A 27,216-nucleotide genomic window follows, 5' to 3' on the forward strand; every position below is an offset into this window, starting at 1 on the left:
ATTGGTTTAAGTTAAGTACCGTCAGCACTACATGAAAGGACAATAGTGTAGTGATTTTTTTCATATCAAATTGTTTTTATAGTTTCAGTACTTTTCATTGCAAACAGTTCTATTACTCGGCACATCAAATGCCGGAGGATCTTCGTCCGTATTCGCTATTTGGCCTAGTTCCACACTGGCTTTCTTTCGATGTTGAATAATAATTCGATGGAAAGATAATGTTTTCTCTCCATATTCTTGTTGCATTTTCTGAGGTATTTTGGTTTTGTCTGCATGCCAAACCCATGATGCCTCATAAACCTGTAGCACCAACCAACTCCACGCTTAAAGTCTGTTAAGTTCCACAGTAGCGATACCTTACGAGCATGTATTTGAATATTTTTATATTGATTCCAGTGCTGTTTTGACGGTGTCCTTGAAACCATTTCAATACGTCATCTTCTAATTTTGGCCATTTTGCATTTAGTCCTCTATTTCCGCATTTTTTCAGTTCTTTTTTACTAGGCCGCCGACCGCGAGAGTTTTTTTTTCTGTTGGTGGAGGGCCGAAATGCTGCTCAGCTGCCCAACTTCCATGTTCTTCTGCCGATGCTACTACTTTCAATTTATAGCCCGCATCATAAGAATACCTTTTAGTTTTTTCGTTACGAAACTAGCTACTAACAAAAATACTGTACCTTTACCGGTAACAGAAATCACTTTCAATTCAAGTTAACTGGCACCGTAGACTGCTATGACGCATCATAGAGTAGACAGTGTTCGAGGTCTGTGGTGGCGGCGTGGGTGGGAGACGGTGTCAGCAAGCTCGTGAATCCCAGGAACTCACGTTCGCCGCATCGGTGCACTGCTGCTGCCAGTTGAATTCAGAGTTGCCATACAGATACAGGTTTCCCGCGGCATCGCATATATAGCCATTTTTAAGACAAGCGTGAATTTTAAGTCAATCACCGAACATTTTTATATTAATTTCGAGTATAAGAGGCACCTGAATTTTGGAGGCAATTTCTCGAAGAAGAAAGTGCGTCTTAGAGTCCGTAAAATACGGTAAACACGATAGCAGCGCGCTCCAGCGGCAATTGTCGCCTATAACTGACTCGCAAATGACACTCTTTGTTTAGGAAAAGGACGCGTAAAATTCTTACTTTAGCTCTATTAAAATATACACTTGCTCCTTTGTCCGTGTTATAGTCTTGTCGTTCTATCCGTAGTATACATAAATCAAAATTTCAGTATCCATGAACATGTATAAGACAAAAACGAAAATATCATGTCCAGTCAGTAAGGACAGCGGCTTATAAAAGTTCTATTACAAATATTGCGATGAAATTTACAATAGTTCTCAACATACCATGAAAATTATTCCATCATCCTCACCTAACGTCATTCGTACTTGATCGTTGTTCCTGCTCAGTAGCAAAAGCTTTACAACATGTGAAATAAAAAATTTGAAACAAGAAAGCCGAAAATATTTTCTGCAAGTAGTGGAAGCCGATCTTGTAGATACAGCCGATCCAAGAAACTCACTCCTCAGAAAGATCATTCTTACATTTACATAACATCGAATATTATCATTATAATATAATTTAGTGTTCTGTTGAACTAATAATAAAGTGTCAGAACCTATTAGAATACGTTAATGTTAGTAAAAAAAAAGTATTTTATCCAGTGCAACCACCCTCTGTTGCATTGTTCACCCGCGTCTCTACTCATTACGCTAGACAAAGGGCGCCCATAATCCGGGGGCAAGAGGGGGCCACACCCACCTCCCCTGACTCCCAGGGAAAGGGAAATATATGGTGTAGTCGGGCGTTTTTCTTTCAAGAAAATTGTTTAAAAATGGGTATAACGCAGGTTTTTAACAGGGTGGGAACTGAGACTCTTTTTGTGCCTACTTACAAGTCCCCATTCGTCTTCCAGAATACGGAAGATACTTCATATAATTTCTCCCCCCCCCCCTCACCCTTACATACAACAGTAGGGGTGCTCTAGCGCTACACCGACCATTAGTGATTTGCGACCATAGTATGTGCCTTATCATTTGCTGCAAGCTTTAATCGTAGATATTACTTTGAATAGCATTTAATTACTACAAATTGTACCAAGGACAATTCGTTTGTCATGCATCCTCAATATTCCGTTGTCTTGAAACGGAAGTTACAATAATTCTTTATCCACCAAGATGACTGACGTTTCCCGGCATTCTACTCAAACGAACACTCAGATTTGATTTGATTAATTATTCATTCCATAGACCCACAAAAGAGGGGATCCTTCTGGTTGTGGACATGTCAGATAAACACATTACAAAAATGTAATTAGAAAAACTTGAGTTTCATTGATTTTAATGATCCTCAGTAAGATGCATGGAGAGCTGCATCAAACCAGTCTCAGGACTGAAGACCACAACAACAGCAATGATTCCCAGTAAATAAACAGTTAAATTGTGTACATGGATTAAAATTGAACTTCTAATATTTACAGGCTTCATACTTATGTCTGCTTTCATTAAATCCATCATTCACACAGTTGTTAGTTACTTGGCTATTACACCCAAGTATTGTCAAAAATTAAAATAAATTATTCATTTCAATGATCCTCAGTTAGGGAACAGTCAAATTATGTACAAGATTTAAAATTAAACTTCCACTATTTACAGACTGAAGGCTTACATCTGCTTTCCATACATCCATCATTCACGCTGTTACAACCAAGTATTGTCAAAAATTAAAGTATAAAAAACTTTCATTAAAATGGTCTACTGCACTTGTTGAGATACTAATGGATGGAATAAAAGGAGACGGCTTACAAAAATTCTTTTAAATTATGTTTAAATTGTGCCTTGTCTGAAACTAAACTCTTAATGGTTGCTGGTAACTTATTGAAAATATGCGTTGCTGGACTCATTTCTGGGCAAGAGTAAGTGATTTTAAATCTTTATGTATATTGTTCTTATTCTTAGTATTGATACTGTATACTAAGCAGTTAGTTGGAAGAAGAGATGCATTATTTACAACAAACTTCATTAAGGAATAACTATACTGAGAAGCTGTGGTTAGTATGCCCAATTCTTTGAATAGGTTTCGACATGATGTTCTTGGCTTTACAAAATGGTTCAAATGGCTCTGAACACTATGGGACTTTTAACTACTGAGGGCATCAGTCCCCTAGAACTTAGAACTACTGAAACCTAACTAACCTAAGGACATCACACACATCCATGGCCCTGGCAGGATTCGAACCTGCGACCGTAGTGTTGGATTTACGCTACACATTACTCTTATTATACACTCCTGTACTCTAAAATGTTTTTCTCTGTTTGTGGAGTTACCTCAAAATATGCCAGTTTTTTTTTTTTATATCTCCTATGTCATACATCATTCGCAATGCAAACACAGACTTGTTTAGGCGCTTTAGCAGTTCGTTAGTATGTCGCTCCCAACTGAATTTATCATCACGTTGTGATACCAAGAATTTTGCACTCTCAACTTCTCCTATTTCCATGTCGTCATATTTTATAAACACACTAGAAGGAAATCTCTTGGAAGTTCTGAACTACATATAGTGAGTCTTTTCAAAGTTTAATGACAGTGGATTGGCTATGAACAACTCACTATCAGTAAAAATTTGATTAGCTGCCCTTTCTAAATTTATATTTAATTCACTATTTATTGCAATGTTTGTATCATCTGCAAATAAGACAAACTTGGCATGACAGGTCATTAATGTACAGAAGAAAAAGTATTGGACTTAGTATGGAACCTTATCTGATTGCCTACTGCTGAAGTGTTACGTAATGATATCCTTTGTTTTCTATTAGTAAGATATGACTGAAACCATTTTGCAGCACTACCAGTGATGCCATAATATTTTAATTTACTTAAAAGACTGCTGTGATTCACACAGTCAAAACCCTTTGGCAGGTCACAGAATATGCCAGTTGCCTCTAACTTGTCTAATGAATTAAGGACATTTTCACTGTAAGTGTAAATAGCCTTCTCAATATCTGAACCCTTAAGAAACCCAAACTCTGACTTCGACAGTCTGTTATTTTCACTAAGGTGCTTAAGTAGACGCTTGAACATAACCTTTCCAAATATTTTCAAAAAAGCTGGCAAAAGTGAGATCGGTCGCTAATTTGACATTTCGTTGTCCCCTTTCTTGTGGAGAGGTATAGCTTCAGCATATTTAAGCCATTCCGGGAATGTTACTGTGATAAGTGATTGATTACACAAATAACTTAAGAGATGACTAAGCTCACATGAACACTCTTTTATTAACTTTGTTGGTATGTTATTGTAACCACTAGAGTGCTTTGATTTCAAGGACCTTATGATGAATCCTATTTCTTTGGGTGAAGTAAGTGTCAATTCCATTTTAATGAGATTGCTTGTGTGTACTGGTCTCAGATATTCCATTGCATTATTTACTGGACCTGACAACCCCATGCTATCAGTAACAAAGACAAAATACTTGTTTAAATGGTTTGCAATACAACATGCGTTTGTTGCCAGGGTTTCATAAATTTTTAGAGTTATTTGTCCCTCCTCATTTCTGGTCCTACCTGTATCTGCCTTAAGTATATCCCATATCTGACATGCTAGATATTCCTGTGCACGTTAGAAAAGACTCCTGAACATGATTTTTCTATGCTATGACGTCAAAACTCAGTTAAAGTCACAGTCCGTGCGCCAACGGCTTATTAGGTACCCAGACTACAAAACAAATTTATGAAGACGGACTCGTGGCACGCAGTTACCATGGCACCTATTGGGGGCGTGCAGAAAATGGAACCGGAAGAAAGAAATGCTGCTCCTTTGTACGAAAGCTGTACAAAAAGTTTTATTACTTCATTTTATTTACAACCAAGTTCATCTTAAAATTCAAGCTAGAACAACCTTTTAAGATTTAAACTGTGGACTTGTTTTGCCAAGGCTCTGATCGGTAACAGTACTAGACTGCAAAATTGTCACTGAAAAAGTTTCCGCTTGTGATTCCCATGTTCGACATGCAGACATACTTGTCAATGGACACGTCAGTCTGTCCTCAAAGTTGTAACAATCAAAAATACCTACACAGTTATGAAGTACAATAAATAAAATATTCACATCCTTTGCCTGGTGCAAAACCTGCTATTATTTGATAAAATGCCAAATGCGCATTTAATAAAACGTTTGGCTTTTTACAATCTTTAGTTGAAAACATTTTTTCAGGCGTCAAGTGTTTTGCTAGATAAGGTCTTTTGCGGTTTTTGCGTAGGGCGAATGCCTCGTCAGCCAAAAATACAAATGGAAGAAGTTTACCGGTGGGACAGTTTGGAAATAAATTCCGGTTGTGGCAAATTTACGGTCTTTGCAAAGACCTTGATCAGTTGCTTTGAACAAATTTGAATCTTCTTCATCCACATAGCCTACCACATCAGTGTATCTGAAATAGTAACTGCTGGCTGTCACAGCTATTAGGACAATCGAAAAGAACTTTTTGTTGTTGGAAAAAATCTCTTGCCGATTCGCATGGCTTTATAATTATGATGTGTTTCGCATTAATGGCTCCCACACAATGAGGGAAATTGATCTTCATTTCATTATTTGTACTGATTTCTACCCAGTCTTCAGTGATTGGTTGTTTCATCAACTCTTTTACAAGCGTCTCCCATATAGCCACACCTGTCATAACTAATAATTTCTGCAACCGATGAATGAATGATCAAGTAGCACTCGAAGTAAAGTGAACGTTTCCTGATTCTAGATACCTCAAAATTATTTGAAAATTATCAACGTGTAATAATGTGTATAAATTTTATTGTAGGTAAGGAGGTACAGAAACGTTGGAAAAGCTTTGAGAAGCTTAAAATTGCAGGAAGGCAGAAGTGGAGATGCAGCGAAGAATAAGTACCGTTATCATAGCAAGTAAATTACCTTTCTCTAGTTTTATGTTCAGATATCTGTTACCTGCTGCTTCGCTCGCGTAATTGTAGTTTTGTTATGAGTGCCGGTGAGCAAGAAGAGGTAGTAATTTTACGAGATATCTGTGTGTATATAGTGGTGTGGAAACGTATGTATAAGAAATGCGTGCAGTGCCGTTATATAAGAAGACAATGAATGTACTTCTATTATTTTGGTGTATGTAGAGTCTGAGAGCACGCGCTATATTTTCTAATTACATGTAAGAATTTTCGTCATTACATTCGTGCAGAAATGTAGTTTTTAGGGGTTTCTGTGGTTCACTCTTACTGGATGCGAGATTTTGCCATCCGAGCTACACATACCAACCGCTTCTCCCTTCCTTTTTAGTACGTTGTGGTGCCAATACTTTTTTTTTAACCAGTCCTCCTATGATGACTTATTTATGATTAACACAGTGAGTTAATAAATCATAAGAAAATGCAGCCTCACCCAAAGCCTCCCGCGTTCCACATGTAAACGTACCACTCTCTATCGTACAGCCGTTGTTCGAGCCTCTTGAAAGCTGTAATGTACGCGTGAGCTCAGCGTCTCAAAATGCGACGGCTTGTCACTATTCTAATGTCTCTGTAGCTCTTAAGGCCGCCCGACGGTCTGCATCCAAGTTCCGGCGGACATGAGTTTTGTTGAATTCGAGTCACATTCTTAGAACTATGCGCTAAATCAGTTTAACGTTCTCAGGCTTGTAGTCATAGTTTTAAATATGGTTCTCGGACTTACCGACCGATTTTATTGTTGTATCTCCATCGGAATTCTCCAGCCATGACAGTGGCGTAGGAACTCAATTACATAAGCCACGCGCACAATAACATTGGATTTGCAGTGTCAAGGAGTAATGGATTTGCACTGTCAAGGAGTAATCTATAGACACTGAGTCGCCGACCATCGGGTTAGCGTCGTCTGCTGGCAATCACGTATACCATATTCACAATACCATTGCAATTGGTTCAGCAGTGTACTCATGAAAGCACAACGGAGTGAGTAACTTAGGAAATAATAATGTAATCATACTGGAGTTAGTATGGAAGTATGGATTAATCGTTGTGTTAATTACGTAGAATCATATTACGTATAAAATATCAACCAGCAAACCCATTATCACAAATATGATAAAGTTTAAAAGTGAAAGAGTAATAAATAGCCTCTATGGTAAAGTTTAAAAGTGAAAGAGTCAATAGCCTTTTCAAAGAGTAATTATTGTTTCATATTTCGCGTTACAAGTGTAACAGACAAAGTTGCTTTTGCATTTGTAATAGTAATATGCATTAAGAGAGAGAGTCATTGGGACATATTGAATGTTCCATTAGTTTTGATCACTCCAATACGGAAAAAATGATTGCGGGACAACAGTAAGCAGCGAGGAGTCAGTTGCAGCAGTCGACGAAACTGCGCCATTTCCAGGTGTGTTTCAGCTGCGTTTGCTTACTGCTTCGGCGCGTGTACGTGCCACTACACGGCAAGTTTTCCTGCTCTGTGTGGCCGCCACGCTTGCTGAAATATTCCTGCCACGTTTTTTCCAGCTCGTATACCGCAGTAAAGGAGACGCGCGGAACCGTAGCCTGATACGTAGCACGAGGCATTCAGGATTTGGGTTAGACGCAGTGTTAACATTGTTCCAGAGAAGCATAACACACGCCATGTTACATACAGTGAGTCCAAAAAGTATTCGTCTGGTTGTAATTATATGTCACGTGAAAGGAAGGGAACATAAAATGTGATCGTCCAGTCATATGCAACGAACCTTAGTAAGTCATCTTTATTGGTGGACAAGGAAATAAATACATCCGTAGCGATAAAAAAAAGACAAAATGGATAATTTATTGAAGGGCTGCTTCAAAAAGTACTCGTCCACTCATATTTTTTTTAATTTACAGTCTGAAAATATGATTTCAATCATAAAAATTAATATTTAGTTGGGTTTCCCTATGCAGCTATTACTGCTTGTAGTCGTCTGGGCATCGACTTGACCAAATTTGCCGTCAGAGAGGCTGGAATTTTGTCCTATTCTTCTTGAAATGTTCCTTTAAGGTTTCTCTTGTTAGAAATGTGTCTTCTCCTGATGCTATCTTCCAGTACTTTCCAAAGATGTCAACAGGATTAATGTCTGGGCTATGAGGAGGGGTGTTAAGTTGTACAGGAGCCACAGCCTTGTATTTAGAGCCGTATGCTTTGGGTCGTTATCTTGTTGAAAAATGTAATTTCCTTGCAGACCTAATTTTTTGGTGCTAGGATTCAGATTGTCCTTTAAAATGTTGATATACATATGGTGATCCATTGTACCTTCTATGAAATGTAATTTTCCAACACCTGCAGCACTCATACAGCCCCACACCATCGGGGAGCCACCAAATAATTTGCCACAAGATTGTGTGGCGGCGTCTCCGCATTCTTCTTGCGCCACACCATTCACCTGCCATCCGACCCGAATACGTTATATTTACTCTCGTCTGAAAATATTACTCTAGTCCAGAAGTGTTCCTTCTTGAATCTTTCGATTCTGTTAACTGACCCAAAATTTCTTGCGCGCTACCCGGCCGTGATACCCATACGTGTTGAAGGTATTTCTGATGGTGTTGGCGCACACCTTCTCTCCCCTAGACTCTAACTTACCAGCCAACTGATTTTAGGTTTATTCTTCACTTGCCTCACGATAAATCTCACAGCAACATCAATCAAAGTGTGAGGACGTCCGGTACGTTGTTGGTTTTTTAATGATTTAGCTGCGCAAAATCGATCTATTATCGACAACCGTCGATCTAGGTATACCGACTACTTCAGCAATCTCGCAAGATGATTTGCACTCACTGTGTAAGCGCAGAACAAGTTCCCTTTCGATCAGCGTCGTCCCACTATCCTTACGGCCCATGGCGCTAATTGCACTGTGTTGGCGCCGTTCAGAACCACAGGGCTGTAAGGCTAGTTCGCGTCCGTAGTAGAATACTACACGTGCACCCTGGGTAACGCTAAATGAACTAGCACTAAAGGCAACCAGATAATCCAGATAATCTTGTGCTGGATCTCCTGGTAAACACATCATGAGTGATACCGACCAAATGAACGATGAAGAATTGACTAGAGCACTCGGACCGTCCTTCCGAGTCTGCCACCTAAACATTGAAGGCATAAGTAGGAGCAAATGTGAATTTCTCCAGAGAGTTCTCACTCAAAACAAAATCGACGTAGTCGCGATACAAGAGACTCATGCGGAAAACATAGATCAGCTGGCCTCTAGAGGAAAAATCCCTGGATTCGACATACTGGGAGCCACCTATCACCGCAATTACGGTGTGGCAACCTACATACGAAATAAGATAGAAAATGCTTCCCTGTGTAAGATATCTACAGACAACAACATACATGAAGTTGCTGTCAAAATTGGCGAGACCACTATAGTTAACATCTGTAAGCCTCCCGGCTGTACATGGCCTCCAGAAGTACTCCAAGAATATCCCCACCCCGCTATCTACGTAGGAGACTTTAATAGTCACCATGAGAACTGGAAGTACGCACGAAACGACCAGAACGGTGAATCCCTGATGAGCTGGAGTGAGGAGACTAACACCCACCTGATTTTCGACGCTAAGGACCGCGGAACATTTCGATCAGCAGCATGGAGACGAGATTATAACCCTGATTTATGTTTTGTCACTAAAAACAAAAACAACCAACGGCTAGCCGCAACTGGTGAAGTCCTGTCTGATTTCCCACATAGCCAGCATCGCCCTGCTATCTTAGAAGTCGGAATTAACATCCCAATCATAAAATCTTTTTCTCACCCACGATGGAATTTCCAGAAGGCAGACTGGGCCACCTTTGCAGAAAACCTTGACAAGTGTCTAGGTTGGATACCCCCGACTAGGGACAACTATGACAGATTTGTGGGAGCAGTCATCGCCACGGCTAAGACGAATGTACCCAGAGGCTACCGGAAAGAGTACATCCCAGGCTGGAATGAGAGATGCGAAGACCTGTACCAGGAATTTACCGAAACCAACGACCAAGAAATCGCGGACGAACTGTTGTACAGTGTGGTACCGATTGAACAGGCAGGTTTTCGACCCAACCGCAGTTGCACCGACCAGATCCTCTCCCTAGCAACTCACATAGAGGCGAGCTTTCAGAAAAATCTCAAAACATCAGTAGCCTTTATTGACCTATCAGCCGCTTATGATACAGTTTGGCGACAAGGCCTGATATTTAAGTTGCTGCGGGTCATACCATGTAACAAGCTGGCCAACCTCATTGATAACATGCTCACAGATAGAAGTTTCAGAGTCATAATGGGCGACTTAAAAAGTGACCAAATGAAGCTCAACAATGGTTTACCACAAGGCTCCGTTCTGGCGCCATTGATGTTTAACCTCTACATATCTGATTTACCTGAAACCACTTCTCAAAAATTCGGATATGCCGACGACTGGGCAATTGCTGCAAGAGGCAGATCAATGGAGGCAACGGAAAACACATTAACTGCGGATCTAACAAAGCTGGGAGATTACTTCCGAAGGTGGAGATTACGGCCAAACGCGACAAAAACGGAGGTGACATGCTTTCACCTCGACAATGCCCAAGCAAAAAGAAAGCTCAACGTTCATTTCGAAAACAGGCTGCTAAACCATAATAATTACCCCAGATATCTAGGCGTCACCTTTGATAGAACCCTAACATTCAAGGAACACCTACGTAATACAGCCGCAAAACTTAAAACTCGAAATAATATCATACAGAAGCTATATGGGACTACGTGGGGCTCTTCCGCGGCTGTACTGAGATCTTCGGCTCTGGGACTAGTCTACACAACAGCAGAATATGCCGCACCGGTATAGCGAAACAGTAAACACACAGGCTTGATCCATGCTCAACTAAACTACACAATGAGGATGATATCAGGAACAATAAAGCCAACGCCGTTACACTGGCTACCTATACTGAGCAACATTCTCCCACCGGACCTGCGCAGAGAGAACGCTCTCTTACACGAGTATGGAAAAGTGCTGAACAACGAGAAACTGCCAATCCATAAGGATGTTCCTGCCCTGGAGATGAACAGATTGCGCTCCAGACACCCCTCTTTAAAAAAGGCAAAAAATACGCATCCTCTCAACCCGGATTATGGCAACCTCTGGAAAACGCGGTGGAGAGAATCTGTGCCCCAAAACCTGCAGAATATGCCATGTATCAATGTCCAACCACCAGGATTCAATTTGCCAAGGAAAACTTGGACGACCTTGAATCGAATTCGGACAAATAACGGCAGATGTGCAGACAGCCTCCACAGATGGGGTAAAATCACCTCCCCGAGATGTGACTGCGGTGCGGACCGGCAGACGATTCGTCACATCGTGGAAGATTGCCCTCTGAGACGTTTTGCAGGAGACCCCAATGAGTTTCTGACCGCGACTGAAAGTGCAATAGACTATGTCACAAATCTGGATGTTTGTTTGTGAACTTTTGTTTGTTATATACACTATTTTAAATACTTTTATATCTACAACTATATGTTATACACTGTGACTACTCTTTATTTCTGTGTCTTATGATTCTTATGTCTTTTTTTTTTATATGATGTGTCACATGCCATAGGCTAAATAAATAAATAAATCAGAACCACAACAGGCGATAGAGTGGGGCCGCGCACCGTTGACTGTAGTTTGTGCCGTGGGTCAGCGTTAATCACTGCGCGTAGAATTTAGGCATGTTCAGATGGTGGACGAATACTTTATGAACTAGCTCTTCATTTTCTGTCTTGTTAACCATGCTGTCGATTTGGACGTATTTCTTTCCTTGCTTTTCAACAACAATGATTTACCGAGGCACTTCTTACATGACTGGCTCTTAAGATTTTGTATACATGTCTTTTCATGTTACACAGACTTTGTTTTCTAAAAGATATGCAGCCAGAGTCACTTTTTGGAGTCACTGTAGATGAATGACTAAGACTTATCAGAGATCTCGCCGAACACTGAATTTGAATAAGTCAGCTAAGCACAATTGGTAATACCAGAGCTCTTATCTAGATTTCGTAGTAGAGAAACAAAGAATTAAATCTTGAAACCCGTATCGATTATATAGACCCAGAAAAAAGTTTCCGATCGAATTGATCGAAATAAATTATGATCACTAATGAATGAGAGTGGTTACCTGGCATACCGGTACCTCATAAGGGCAGTCAAAAGCTTATATTGTGAAACAAAAATAGTATAGTACAGAATACAGGAAAGAAAGGAGAAATGAAAGTCAGTGGAGGAGTGAGACAGGGTTGTTGCTTTTGATCCACTCTTCCTAACGTTTTCCTTGTAAGTTAGAAATCAGTTCATTATTGAGAGATTAAATTAAGCAAACACGCTAATTTAATTGCTTTGCAATTATGCTCAAGTTTCAGGCAACATATGGAACAAGAAACAAAACCCTGAATAACGAAACTCTAAAAGATACAAGAATTAAATCCTGAACTGTGAAGGTACCATTACTTACTTCTACTCATTAGATGAATTTTTGGATATAGTAAGTGGGTAATTTCCCCAACACCCACAAAAATTAAAAATATTGAGTGTCATGTAATATTTTGTTTAATGTAATATCTTGTATAGACACCTTTTACGAACCTGACGCGTTCCACATCATTACGAAGTGTCGAATTCATGATCTATGGAACAAGTACTAATATAATCTCATCTAACTTGGAACAAGTAATCTTGCCATTACTGTTGTATGGAAGCAAGAGTTATGTAATAGAAAATAAGATGATAAAATACAAGCAGAATGGAAGAGATTCGTGAGGATACTCTCCTGCACTAAAAGAGACTTATTAAAGAATTAACACACTTGTTCGCCCACTGCTTGAATACAACCACCGGTGTGGGATCCGTACCAGATAGGGTTGATAGAGGAGATCCAGCGGAGAGCAGCGCGCTTCGTTACAGGATCATTTAGTAATCGCGAAAGCGTTACGGATATGATAGATAAACTCCAGTGGAAGACTCTGCAGGAGTCTCTCAGTAGCTCGGTACGGGCTTTTGTTGAAATTTCGAGAACATACCTTCTCCTAGGAGTCAAGCAATATATTGGTCCCTCCTACGTATATCTCGCGAAGAGACCATGAAGATAAAATCAGAGAGATTAGAGCCCACACGAAGGCGTACAATCTTTGTTTCCACGAACAATACGAGACTAGAATAGAACGGAGAACCGATAGAGGTACTCAAGGTACCCTCCGCCACACACCGTCAGGTGGCCTGCGTAGTATAGATGTAAATATAGAATATTAAGGCATAGGTCGACTAAGGAGACCACCGTTATAAACTTTGTCAAGATGGAACAGCATATGCCTAATCCACAGTTTAAACACTATGTAAGACGACGACGACAACGACGACGAATAATTTTACATGTCACTATACTGTGCACCGAGGTTCAAGGTACAATGGAAATGCGTTATTGTAATTGCATTCACCGATGTGCCTCTCTGCGTTATTAGGATCGTACCAGCAAGTTTTAAAGACGAATAATATTTTAAATTCTTGTTGGCTTTGTGCTCAATTTTTGGCTGTACTGGCATACATTAATTGTTAATGGGGCCTTCTGTCAGCTTGGGCATAGTGATTCTAGTGGTCCTCGTTCCTCTATATCTGGAACTACTGGTATAAGTTCCTTTGGTACATTGCGACTTTGAACGCTACCGTGTTGTATTAATATCAGCGGTGGCGAGTAGATAGTCTGCACGGTGGAAGGTCTTTGTACCGGCGGAAGCTTGGGCGGCATAGCGTTTTCGAAAAATCGTGGGTATTTTGTTTGCGGAACTTGCATATGCGGAGTGTAGGTAAGAAGACACAACTAGTAGTTTCGCGCTTTACTTTGTACATTGTTTGAACAAAAGCCTTGAAGTGTATCGGTAGGTATTATTCGTTTGTCTTGAGTGCGTTTAAATACACCTAAGTAACGTGCGTGGTGCAATTACATATGTACATGACAATATTTTGCCCCGTAACTGTGATTTATGGCCCACTGTGTAGAGAAGGTCTCGAGCATGTTTAGCAACATAACCCAACTGTGTGTAAAATGCGGGCATGGCGCAGGAAAAGAAGAGGGAAGACAGTCAGAAATTATGGTTAGAAGTTAGTCCTTGCTAGGATGGATGCCGGGTCGGTAGTTAAGTTTGTAGAACTTTGTATGTGCGTAGAGTTGTCAACATGTGTTTCATGGTAAAAGGCAGGGTGAGTTTCGCAGAAGTAGTAGGATACTTGATTGTATAAGATTACTTTTTAAACATTTACCGTTTCACGAATTGCAGGTTTTGAAAAGCATCGTTTCTGGTTCTTCTTGGGCAAAGCTACGATCGACATCATATAGTTGCTGCTTGCAGCCCCTACAGAAGTCTGTTTTATGAACTTTTTCGTTTTTGACCTGCAATCCTGTTATGACGGGTTAGCACTCTGGGGTTTCGCATTCCTGTGGCTAATCTGCTTGCAGCGTGCTGATGTTGTAAGGCATCTTGGTTGCTGTAAGGCTTTACTGACACGAGGAACTACTGCGGTTTGGAATCTTGTTAGTAGTTACGGTTTGTTAGAACCTCCCCCAGACCCATTTCAGCTGCCCTGAGGTGAGGAGCTTTTGTCTGTGCTGTAAATAATTTGTACTATCGTGGAGGTGTGTACATGTTTGTTCTTATATGTACGCGCGCATTGTGTCATACTACCACGTAATTGTGTATTAAGTTTATAGTTTCAGTAGTTAAGCTGTTTATATGTGTCGAAGGGATGTTCAGAAATTATTCTCACAGTCCAATGGTTTTGTACAGAGTATTGTGATTGTATTTTCAGTGACAAAGCATTACAGAACATTTTAAAATTATCACATATTGCACATCAGGCAGGAAGGTAGGTTTGCATCTACGTGACTCTGTTAAACTTTCTGAACAGCCCTCATATATGTAACTTGTGATTCACCAGGGTAGTAAATCCAAGCCCACTCCACTTTAGTGGCATATAGTTGTTACCCTTGCAATATGTATGCTAACTTTTAGGTGAATTGCTAACTGCATGCTTCCGAGGCTAATTTATCTTGACAGTCTGATAGAATTTTGAAACATATCTATTTTGAACATTGGAACTCTTCTGCAAATTTGGGAACTAAGACAGCTGCTATAGCAGTATGTTGGAAACCTCTTTTTGTTACAAACCAATTATATGAATTACATGCCCCAACATATCACTGATAAAAGATGCATTTAGCAAGCTGTTCACCTATTGAACCCTTACATTTACCTGTGAGATTACTCTGTCTCATTGTGTTGTTCATTTGTTGATTTTATTTTTCTCATTGACCTGTGTAGAGTGAGGCGAGTTGACCACGTGCCACACCACAACCACCCCTGTACCGTTCTAACCGTCTCACCAACAAACCCGCAACCACCGCCAGCCAAGTAGAGCCCATCTGTTGTGCCAGTCATGGACTCCATGGACAAACCTCTGCCCAACGATGATCCCTCAGTCACCCTGACCATTCGACTTATTATGCAAGGCAAGGTAAGTTGGCTTCCCTGTTTGCTCTGGTACTATATTACCTCAGTTGTAGTGGGTGTCATGACTCCAAATAATAAACTGAGTGTTTGAAGCAAATATTGCTAGATACAGCTAATACCCATACACAGGAGACATTTGTTTCACCCATTACCTTAACAAGAGAAACATAAATATTTTCATTGTGTAAGAGAAAAGAAATAGGAAAATGGGTACTTAACAGACAGTACGTTCCGGTAAGTAAAATATTTCATTGTAGGTTTATTAATGTACTGCGTAATAAACATTTTATTCAAGTTATTTGGTTGTATTATACCATACTGTGATAATGCTCAGTTTTTAGCATTAGTTATTTGGAAATTCAAATAAGTTATTTATATTCTATTTGATAAGTATGCATAGGCATCAGACACCAGATACGAAAACTGACCCTCAAAAATGTTAAGCTGTTTTCATATAGAGCGACTTGATGTATTAAATCCTTTGATTTAATGGAAATTTCTTGCAGGGATGATAATGAAGACTTTTGTGGCTATATTAACAAAGGGTGTTTTTCAGACCATGAGGCAATACCCTCCTCCATACACAGGAAATGGGTTTGCATTGTGGTAGTGCTACTGAGTGACCCGCAAAGTGCTGCCATTTTTTAAATTTTACTTCTCACTGAAAACTTCAAAAATGCAGGATCACTGTTTTTTGTGGTCTTCATTTCAACTTTTTCTTTGCAGCACAAAAAATCAGAAAATTCATGAATGTGTCACTTTCACACCATACCAAGAAGCCCTCATTGTAACAGTCCAAATTTGGCTTTGAGCTTTTTATTTTCAGCATTTGTGAGATGATGCAGTGCCATTTTTTTGTGTTCCCATTAGGTAACCATTTATATTTTAATCTGTTTTTCCTGGCAATTGTGAAATTTCACTTTCTATCAATCTTTGCCCTGTACTTAAAATGACTGACAATACTCCAATTCATATGCTGTATTATTCAAAGTATAAGCTGTAATTATCCAGGTAATTGCGTGCACAGAGATAAAAAGTATGATAGGGTCAATAAACCATTGCATCCTTACCGAGTCGCGGTAGTGCTTGCATTTCCAGTATGCAGAAAATGGTAGGTAAACGTTAGAGTCCAGTCTATCTATAACATTTAGTTTTACTGGACTTTCCAAAATCATTTGAGGCAGTTTCCACATCACATAATAGCTGCTTCATTTCCTCAACTTTGCCAAACTGTTGTGCTCTGTGTATAATGTTATAACTATTAAAGGATAGGAACACCATAGCCAAGGAAATCATTTTGCAGTTCTATATATTGTTTATGCATAAATAACTATAGACAGCTCTAAAACAAGGCTGCAAGTTGTGCTAGGTGTGGCCCAGTACATGAAACACATTTTTCTCAATTTCTATCACATGTTTACTGCAATTTTTCACTTAATGTTTATTTTCCTAGCCTTACATTGCTGAATATAACATGCAAGAACAGAATTTATTTACAAGAAATGAAAATATCACAGATAATTAAGTAGTACAAAAAGTTTTGGGTTAAAGTGCACTTGTGGTATACAACATGTTTTCTGTTCTGTGCTGCAATTGCTAAATTAAGATTTGGGCTAGACAGTATAGCAGAACCAATGAGAAAACAGTGTTCAATAAATGTCATGATCTTGAGTGTATTACCGTATTTACTCGAATCTAAGCCGCACTTTTTTTCCGTTTTTTGTAATCCAAAAAACCGCCTGCGGCTTAGAATTGAGTGCAAAGCAAGCGGAAGTTCTGAAAAATGTTGGTAGGTGCCGCCACAACTAACTTCTGCCGTCGAATATATGTAGCGCTACACAAGCATGCGTTGTGGGCACAAAGATAAATACTGGCGCCAAAACTTTTTTTCTTTTCCACCCCGAGTTTTGACCACTGCATTTTCATACAATGTCCAACGAAATAAATACAAATTCCGTATTGTTCATCTTCGAATGTAGCAGAATTTCAATGTACTACGAAAATCCGACTGGCAAGACTGTTAGGGATGTTTGTCAATACGGCCAACTCTACGTTCCGAGTTTTTTCCTACCCGTGAGAAGAGATGGTTGCTAATAGGAACCTGATGAAGTGTGAATCACATGCAGTATTCTCTTCACCATAAGAATAATACGAAAATAAACATTTTGCCATGTATTCTTTCGTGTTTGCTGCTCTCATTTAAATCCTGTCTGCCTAATAAACTACGAAACTAGAGTGAAACAACAGCAAACGCGGAAGAATATACGTATTGTGTCATGTTTATATTCGTATTATTCTTATGCCTAATAGTGATATAGTCAGAAATGAAGCACGGCAACTGACTAGATTTTAAATGTAAGATGACTAATTTCTGTGCAGAATTTGATGTACTAAAGAAGCGGCTGCAAAGATTTTCAAACGGAGAAAAATTTGCGCCTAACTCTCGTTCAGAACATGTTCTATCATACGCAGTGTGTTATTTGGTTCTTGTTGATCATTATCAAAGAAAGCAGCAGTGTAAGTAACAACAAACTGCAGTCTCTTGCCATTGTTTCGCTAATGAGACGATTCCTCTTTTTTAAGCGGCGGTAGCGCGCACAAAAGCAAGTCATGCCGCGAGCGGCGACAGGCCGTACACACGCACTATCAGAATACGACAAACAATGCATGACACAGTACAGTAATGCATTTTCAGCTTAGAGTGACGTAAACACCTATAACAAAGAAAACGGCACTTATAAGATCAAAGCAAAATAAGCAATCGATTCAAACCAGACGAAGCACGTGAAAAAGGAAGGGTGTCCGTATAAATACGGACGGAGCGCCTGACGCATAGCAATGGCTACCTGGTAAAGCTTAACTGCTAAGCTTACGACTCGAACCAAACTGCTGTAGCTGTATCGTCTTTCATTCGACCTAAATTGTATCTCGTATTACAATGGACCAACTTTGTTTCGATTTGGAGGTGGGGCCTAAAACTTTTCTCTCCCCTTGAATTTGAGTCTCAAATTTCAGGTGCGGCTTAGATTTGGGAAATATTTTTTTCCTTTATTTCGAGTCTCATTTTTCAGGTGCGGCTTAGATTCGAGTAAATACGGTAAATTACATAGTGACATTAAGGGCTATATTGTGCAGAATGCTATTGTATAAGATAGAATATTTAAAATTTAAACTGTAGTCTTAAGTTCCTGCCTAAACAGCACCCCGGAAATCGGGACAATCAGGAAATACCTCACAAATATTTTAAATGATCATCGGTCTATGCTACAAATCGGCCCATCATCACAGCCAGATTTTTCCTTTCCTATTCATTGGCTTTGTCAACTTGCAACCAAACTGTAACACTGGCGTTCAAAACAATATTACAAGAATCTTGTTATATCTTCAGAAATGTACAAGAAATGGATACAAAAACCAGTAACCAAATTTATGATCTGTAATAGCCATATTATTGTCAATCTCGTACTTAATTCATACTTTCCACCAAAGACAGTCATTAAATTCAGTAATAGTCATTGGCTAACACATACTATTACTGGATTGGATATGAGCATAGATAATGAATTGCCAGAAGCGCCACAAAACAGGAGAGCTGTGGTACTCAGTATAAGCGCTCTTAACCCACTTTTCCAAGTTTTGTAGCGTTATGTTCAGATTCTGCCCATGGCACATTAAAAAAATAACAAAGTGACATGTCTGTTGTAAAATAAGAATCTCTCTCTTCTGGGGTTCTGAAAATGAACAGTATATGCCCAGTGCTTCTTACTGCACTAACTGATCTGAAAGCTCAGTGCTTGGATTTCTTCCAACACAAATATGCTTGTTTGTCGTAAAACACTGAGGTATGGTCTGATCTTGCTGTGTAAAAATGAAAAAAGTTTGTAAGCAAAGTAAGACAGGAAAGTGGAAGTAGCACATATGGATTCACACTTAAAGCAAGTTTTGATGAAGGTAATGCACCTCCGTTTTCTACACTTCACTGCAGACATTATTCCGAATCTTCAGAAAACATGTATCTATTGTTGCATTGATCATAGAATGCTACCATTTACACATGCTCCTGTTGAATGCGACAGTATTCTCTTGAGGAATCATCTCCCATTCTTTCAGGAGGTTCTCTAGGTTCTCAGAATGCTGCTGATGAGCCCTTTTCCGCAGCTGGTCCTGTACATTCTCAGTGGTATTCTAATCAGGGCTTCAAGCAGGCCAAGACATAGCATGAAATTCCATTTGTTCAAGAACTCTTGGGCAATTCTCACAAGATGTGGGTGTGCACTGTCGTGCATTAGTGGAAAATTATGACCAATAAATGGAACAGAGGGCAAACATGGTCTGAAAGGATTTGTTCCACATACTAATGTGCTGCAAGGCCTCATGTTCAGCAAAGACCAAACCCAACTTGACAATCATACTGATTCCTGCCCATATAAGAAGAGATCCTCCCTGTGAAGGTGTCCTGGATGAAACTGCATAAAGGGAATACCCTTCTCAAAGCCCTCCCTCCCGCCATTTGATTTGCAGGCCAAATCACAACTTGTCGGTGAATAGTACTTGATTCCATATTTATTATCTCTATCAGTGATATTCTATTTCAAAACATAGTAGAGCTGTGTGATTACATGTGGTGAGTTGTGGGCGTGGCAGGTCTGATGGGTTGAAGACTGCCTGCAACCAGTGTTTTTTGGATGATTCTTTCAGTAACATTGATTACTCTGAATTGACTTTGTGTCAGTGGCATTGTTGTAATGGTTACAGAGAACTTGAACGTGTAAGAAGTGATCATCTCTTGACAGTGTTGCTGATCTTGGACATATTGGTTTCCTTCCACAGTCTTCAATTTCCGTAATTTTATTACCTCAGATCTGTGTTTTTTCAGGTTATGTGGGAAATAACAATTAAGACTAATGCATTAAGAAATTGACACTTGTTTACCTGCAAAGCAACACCAGTAACATACCTTATCCTTAAATGTAGGGTAAAGTGCAATTCAATATTTGCTACGTTTCACCTTTTTGAGCTGGTCGCTGTAGTTGGATTTGGTGGCTGTTAGTCTCTGTGTTGTGCGAGGAATGCATTCAAAACTTCTTGTGTCTAGTAAGATGCTTGTTTCTTTGTTCGAGTTTGCCTTCGGTGTGCGGTCAGTGCATTTAAAACGGGTGCTTCAGATAGTGCGGAGGTGTGTTTTATATGTGCTGGGAGTATGGTAGGTGGTTATGTGGTTAAAATGAAACAAAGATCTGGAAATATTATTGCAGTCCAGTAAGGATAGGTCAATTGCAGCACATCGTAAGTTGTTAATTGGTCTGACAGTAGTTGAAGTGCACGGTTCTTATCAGAAGTAGTACAGTAATCCAAAATTGATTAGATTGTCTTTGATAAAGGCCCTGTGCTGCCAGCATCAAATCTTTGATCGTACAAGAAGGTATTTGATTTTAATGAAGACTGCTTTTATTGTGGTGAGAAAATTGATACTAATTGGGAGAAACTTAGCAGCCTTAACTATGCAAAGTGAAGTGAAGTAAGTTATGGAACTTGAATTAAGAGGTACTGTTATTAGGGTAGCTGAAAGGTGAGGTGATGACTGGACTGCAAAGTTTTGGAATGTGTCCATGATGTGCACCTTTGTGCTAAAGGTGCTCAATATCATAGGTTTTGTCAGAGGCATTTTTACTGTCCGGTATAGGGTGGGCGAAAACGAGGAAGTTCTGAATCCACACAGACAGATGAAGCAATGGAAATTATTTCTTCCTACCTTGAACAGTCAGAAGGGGAGTTAAGGGACCAAATCACTGATGACTGGTAAGCAGATCTCTCTCTCCCTCTCCCTCCCCCCCCCCTCTCTCTCTGTCTCTCTCTCTCTCTCTCTCTCTCTCTCTCTCCCTCCCTCCCTCCCTCCCTCCCTCCCTCCCTCTCTCTCTCTCTCTCTCTCTCTCTCTCTCTCTCTCTCTCTCTCTCTCTCTCTCTCTCCCCCCCCCTCCCCCCCCCAATATCAGAGTAGCACTTGCAACTTACATCCTCAATTATTTGCTGGATGTATTACAATCTCTGTCTTGCTCTACAGTTTTCACCCTGTCCTAACAGATGTCCTGTCATCCTGTCCCTTCTCCTTGTCAGTGTTTTCCACATATTCCTATATTTCCGTCATTGCTTGTTCGATGTACAGATTGAACGGTATGGCTGAAAGACTACATCTGTCTTACACTCCTTTTAATCTGAGTGCTTCGTTCTTGGTTGTCCACTGTGGTTATTCCCTCTTGGCTCTTGTACATATTTTGTATTACCCATCTCTCCCTATGACTTCACCCTATATGTCTCAGAATTTCGAACATCTTGCACCATTTTACATTTTCAAATGCTCTTTCTAGGTCAACAAATCCTATGAACATGTCTTGATTTTTTTTTTAGTCTTGCTTCCATTATAGCAACAAGGTTAGAATTGCATCTCTGGTGCCTTTACCTTTCCAGAAGCCAAACTGATTGTCCTCTAACCATTCTCAGTTTTCTTTTCCGTTCTTCTGTGTATTATTCGTGTCAACAGCTTGGCTGATTGAGCTGTACAGCTGATTGCATGATAATTGTCACCCTTGTCAGCTTTTGCATTCCTTGGAATTGTGGATTTTTTCCAAATGTCAGATATTATGTCGCCAGACTTGTACGTTCTACACACCAACGTGAATAATTTTTTTGTTGCCACTTCCCACAGTGATATTAGAAATTCTGATGGAATGTTATCTATCCTTATACCTTATTTGATGTTAAGTCTTCCAAAGCTCTTTCAAATTGATTCCTGTTTCTTCTTCTGTCACATCAGACAAATCTTCCCCACCTATCTGCTCTCTTCTCTGCTTTTAACAGTGGAATTCTCATTGCGCTCTTAATGTAACCACCATTGCTTTTCTTTTCACCAAAGGTTATTTTGACTTTCCTGTATGCTGATTCAGTCCTTCCAACAATCATTTCTTTTTTTGATTCCCTCACATTTCTCATGCAGCCATTTTGTCGTAGCTTTCCTGTGCTTCCTATTTATTTCATTCCTCAGTGACTTGTATTTCTTTAATTCCCTGAACATTTTTGTACTTCGAAACTTCCTGGCAGATTAAAACTGTGTGCCCGACCGAGACTCAAACTCGGGACCTTTGCCTTTCGCAGGAGAGCTTCTGTAAAGTTTGGGAGGTAGGAGATGAGATACTGGCAGAAGTAAAGCTGTGAGGACCGGGCGTGAGTCGTGCTTCGGTAGCTCAGATGGTAGAGCACTTTCCCGCGAAAGGCAAAGGTCCCGAGTTCGAGTCTCGGTCGGGCACACAGTTTTAATCTGCCAGGAAGTTTCATATCGGCGCACACTCCGCTGCAGAGTGAAAATCTCATTCTGGATTTTTGTACTTCCTTTTTTCATCAATCAGCTGGATTATTTCTTCTGTTACTCATGGTTTCTTCAGTTACCTTCTGTGTACCTTTGTTTTTCTTTCTACCTTCTGTAATTTCCATTTTTCAGGGATGTCTATTCGTCTTCAACTTAGCTATTCCTTATTGCTGTATCTATATCCTTACAGAACTTAAAGTGTATCTTGTCATTCCTTAGTACTTCTGTAGGCCAGTTCTTTGTGTATTGATTTTTCATATTGATTCTTCCTTACTAATGTCTTAAAATTCAGCCTAATCTTCATCACTACTACATTGTGATATGAGTCTATATTGCTTCTGGGTATGCCTTACAATCCAGTATATGATTTTGGAAACTGTATGACTGCTATGTAATCTAACTGAAATCTTCCCATGTCACCTGGCCTTTTCAAAGTATGTGTCCTCCTCCTGTGAGTCAGAGCATTCACTATTACTAGCTGAAATTTATTACAGAAATCAGTATTTGTCCTCTCATATTCCTTGTCCCAAGCCCATATTCTCCTTCAACCATTTCTTCTACTCCTTTCCCTAAAACTGCATTGCAGTCCCCCATGACTATTCGATTTTCATCTCCCATCCAATATCCTCATATACTTTATCTATGTCCTCATCTTCAGCTTGTGACACCAGCACGCATACCTGAACTATCGTTGTTGCTGTTGGTTTGCAGTTGACTCTGATAAGAACAACCCTATCACTGAACTTTCCACAGCCACACTCTCTCTGCCCTACCTTTCTATTCATAATGAATCATATTCATGTTACACAATTTTCTACTGCTGTTGATATTACCCTATACTCTGATCAGAAATCTGTGTTCTTTCTATTTCACTTCACTGACGCCATTCTGTATCTACATTCAACCTCTGCATTTTCCTTTTCAGTTTTTCTTGCTTCCCTACCAGCTTTCTTTGGTTATTGAATCTTTCTCTCATGGTCGCCTCCCATTTGGCTGTCCCCTCCCAGAGATCCGAACTGGGACTATTCCAGAATCTTTTGCCAGTGATGAGATCATGACACTTTTTCAATTACGGACCACATGTCCTGTGGAAGCACAGTGGTGCAGTTGTTTTCCATTGCTTTCTTAATCCTCATATCTTTGATCATTGTAGATTCGTCTGCCTTTAGGGGTAGGAATTAGGGTCACTTTCCTACCCCAAAGCAAAGAGTGCCCTGAAACTCTGTCTGTTCTTCCGCCCTCTTTGACAGAATAAGGAGGACTTCTTACACCAGAAGTCCTCAGGCACCAAGGCTGATTATTAATCAAAATTTAAGCAGTAGTGGGTTTAGAATCCGGGACCAAGGACATTTTGATTACTAATCAAAGACACTACCTCTAGACCATGTGTGCACCCGGCAGGTGTAACGCCCATAAAACCCATACTCTTGTGGACATATGGTGAAGAAATAATGATTGTTGACAGACATAAAAGACCACGCTAGTAATTCTTTCAGTTTTGATCCTGCATTTGTCCTTTTAAGCCATGCCTTCACAGATGTGATATCAGATCCTCTTTTTTGGCCAAGAAATAGGAAAATTACTGAACCTTTCAGAATGACAGAAGAAAAACTTATCAGGCTGCTGAATTAGTTAAACCCTCAATCCTTCGAGGTGTAATAGCATAGGCAGAATAGCATAGGCAGAATAGCTGATGATGTTACCACTGTATGGTAATTCCAACTGCGCAACTTCGGACTATCTCAGGTACGAGTATTTTGTAATGTCTGCACCAAGAAAGCCTTTCAAATCTGAAAGGCTACCGCCAACGTCGGATGCAGCAAGGTGGCACACTCATTGCGATCCTTCCATCAAGTTCAGCATTGGCTGGGGAAGAGAACTGATCCACACCAGTGGGACGGAAAGAAAAACTTATCAGCTTATTTCCCATGGCAATGACGAATTATGTGACACCACACACACTACTTAAGATCGTTTCCTGCACATGCAAAACAAGATGCACAGCTTTATGTGGATGTTGCAAATCTGAACTGAAGTGCTCCTTGATGTGCAAAAACATCGCAGCTTATCTTGTGAGAACACTCCAGAAATTGTGATTGACAAGGATGAGGAGGAGATCAAAGGTACATTCCAGAACGGAAGTTGGTTAAGACGCTGCTATGGATCCTGAAGATCGGATGCTGGGCAGGGCCTGCCACAGTCTCCAAACCACCTTGATGGAACTGAAATTTCATAGAATGTGACTCTCTCATATTTAAGTGGTTTTTTTTTTAAGTATTGTTGTGCTCTTTTATTTGTTCATTTGTACAAATTTTATATTACTCATATGTTGATACATATTGGCCATTACTGTGTACTTAGTTTCCATTTTAGTGATCCACTCGTATCACTCGAGGCATGGATAAAAAAGAATAAAAATACACATGAGTGAAGAATGAATTAAACAGATATACATAGAAAACACACGTGTCCCCATTTGAGAGCTATTTTCCAACTGCAAATTTCATTCAGTTGGATTACAAAAAAAGGTGGATTGCTTTGGCTTTAAAGTGTATGAATGCTTACTAGTGCCTAAAACTGAAAAACTAGATGCTTTTATAACGTGAAATTTTGTGCTCTACAACTTTGATAAGTTAATATTTTTCATTTGAAGCCGGCTTTTTAATAAAACTGATAAAAATTACAACTTACTGTGGTCAGATGGCTGCACTGAATTTTTACGTTTAAGTAGGTCATTTGACGCAAAATTTAATGCTCTATCATTTTGGTAATAGTAAAATTATACAGTGTTAGAGGTGAAAACCTGAAAAAAGTGTCAAAATTACGTAGTTTTTTGGCCAAAAGGGTTGTCTCAAAGATTTTGGAAGTTGAAAACGTGGGTTCAGCAGACTCTCAACTAAGTGCGCAAGATACAAAAATAAAATCTCAACCTTAATTTTTGCAAGCAAAAAATAGTTCGTTACTGGACTAATTGGCAGGAACTGCAAATTGGTACTAACTGCAGTTGTAAAATTTACAAGGATTTAGTAATCCGGGTTTATTGCAACATTTTGTACCTGAGGTAGGGTTAAAGGCAATTGCATGTTTCTGCATGGATACATTTGGTCTAAAAACACACACACACACACACACACACACACACACACACACACACGCGCGTCACGCAAAGGTAACGAAGTTTTATTCTCTTTCGTCTGTGGGCTTTTCGTTTCTAAGATATAAAGTGGGACAAATGATTTACTTCCTTGTTTTGTGCAGCACTGCTACCAACACTTGCCATGAGGTAATGTTGGGAAAGAAAGTGGTTGGCAGCTGCTGATTATTCACAGCCAATGAGAGAGCATTGCGCAGACATCTTTCGCATTGTCGTATCAACATAGATGTGAAATTTGCTACGCATTCGGAAAGGAATAGTGGTGTCACTTATGACCACTGAAATCGTGATACATTTGGGGACAAAAGTCCAAATATTTGTGACAACCAAGATTATCTTACTGGCTTCACGCAAAAGATGCATTGCCAACCTATGAGCAGTACAGGAACACCACTACCTGGCACTGGCCACAGTATAGACTTTAGTATCCTCACGAACTTTACTTGGCATTCACATTTGTTGGCTTCAGACTCGCAACCTGAAGCTTCTCTACATATCATTCTGTTGGAACAACCAAGGTTTCAGCGAGTGAGGCAGTATAATGCTCTAGCTGAAAATTGCATTCTTTTGTGGAAAAAAATGTTTATCATTGGCAACTGGAAAAGATGTGTATCATTGGCAACTGAATTAAGAAAAATTACATGCAGAGATTAAAATAGACATTGTTGTTGACTTGTTTTTGTTGTAACAGTGGAAAACTGAATTAATACTTGCAATGACAAGGCTTTCCTCTTGATTTCTTTCTGTGTTAGGTGTTGAGTGCAACCATTCTCATGGTATTAGTTTTACTACATATCTTCTCAGGGCGTGAACATTTTAAAAGTGAGTACGGAAGGGTTCTGTGTCCTGTGTAGTAGAAGTCTCATGGTGAAGAAATTGCTGAATCATCTCTACAGTGTAAGCTCTGTCTCTCCATAATCACACAGACCTAATACCATTTGTTTTCACTGTTTTTTATCCAATTTGTAAATTTTCTCCACATAATTTTTTGCCATAAGACTCGTCTTAATTAGATTTTGACATGTTTGTTGGTTTGGCTCAATACCACTTGATTAAAAGATGTGACAATAGTGCTTTGTGTTTAAAATTGGCTTTGTGTTTGTACACTCATTGAAAAGTATTGAAATTGTTTTGTGTGGGCTTCAAATAGTGCTGCACAGGAATCTCGCATCCACTGATTGCATTTTGATAATGTAGGTAATTGCTTTTGTCAAAATGTTATT

At 39.6% G+C, this 27,216-nt stretch overlaps 1 protein-coding gene across 10 annotated transcripts in view; it reads left to right on the top strand.

Moving 5' to 3' along the window:
* The window catches only part of LOC126109572 (poly(rC)-binding protein 3), a 484,702-nt gene that overhangs the window by 388,000 nt on the left and 69,486 nt on the right, over nt 1-27,216 (top strand). For 8 of the 10 annotated variants that reach the window (XM_049914594.1, XM_049914602.1, XM_049914603.1 and 5 more), the window contains one exon: nt 15,291-15,483. In XM_049914594.1, coding sequence (XP_049770551.1) covers nt 15,406-15,483 — 78 coding nt within the window. In that variant the 5' untranslated portion in view covers nt 15,291-15,405. Of the gene's footprint in view, nt 1-13,665; nt 13,851-15,290; nt 15,484-27,216 lie in introns of those variants that run through there. The other 2 variants (XM_049914596.1, XM_049914597.1) reach the window with 2 other exon arrangements.

The sequence above is a fragment of the Schistocerca cancellata genome, chromosome 12, assembly GCF_023864275.1.
Source record: "Schistocerca cancellata isolate TAMUIC-IGC-003103 chromosome 12, iqSchCanc2.1, whole genome shotgun sequence".
Taxonomy (NCBI): domain Eukaryota; kingdom Metazoa; phylum Arthropoda; class Insecta; order Orthoptera; family Acrididae; genus Schistocerca; species Schistocerca cancellata.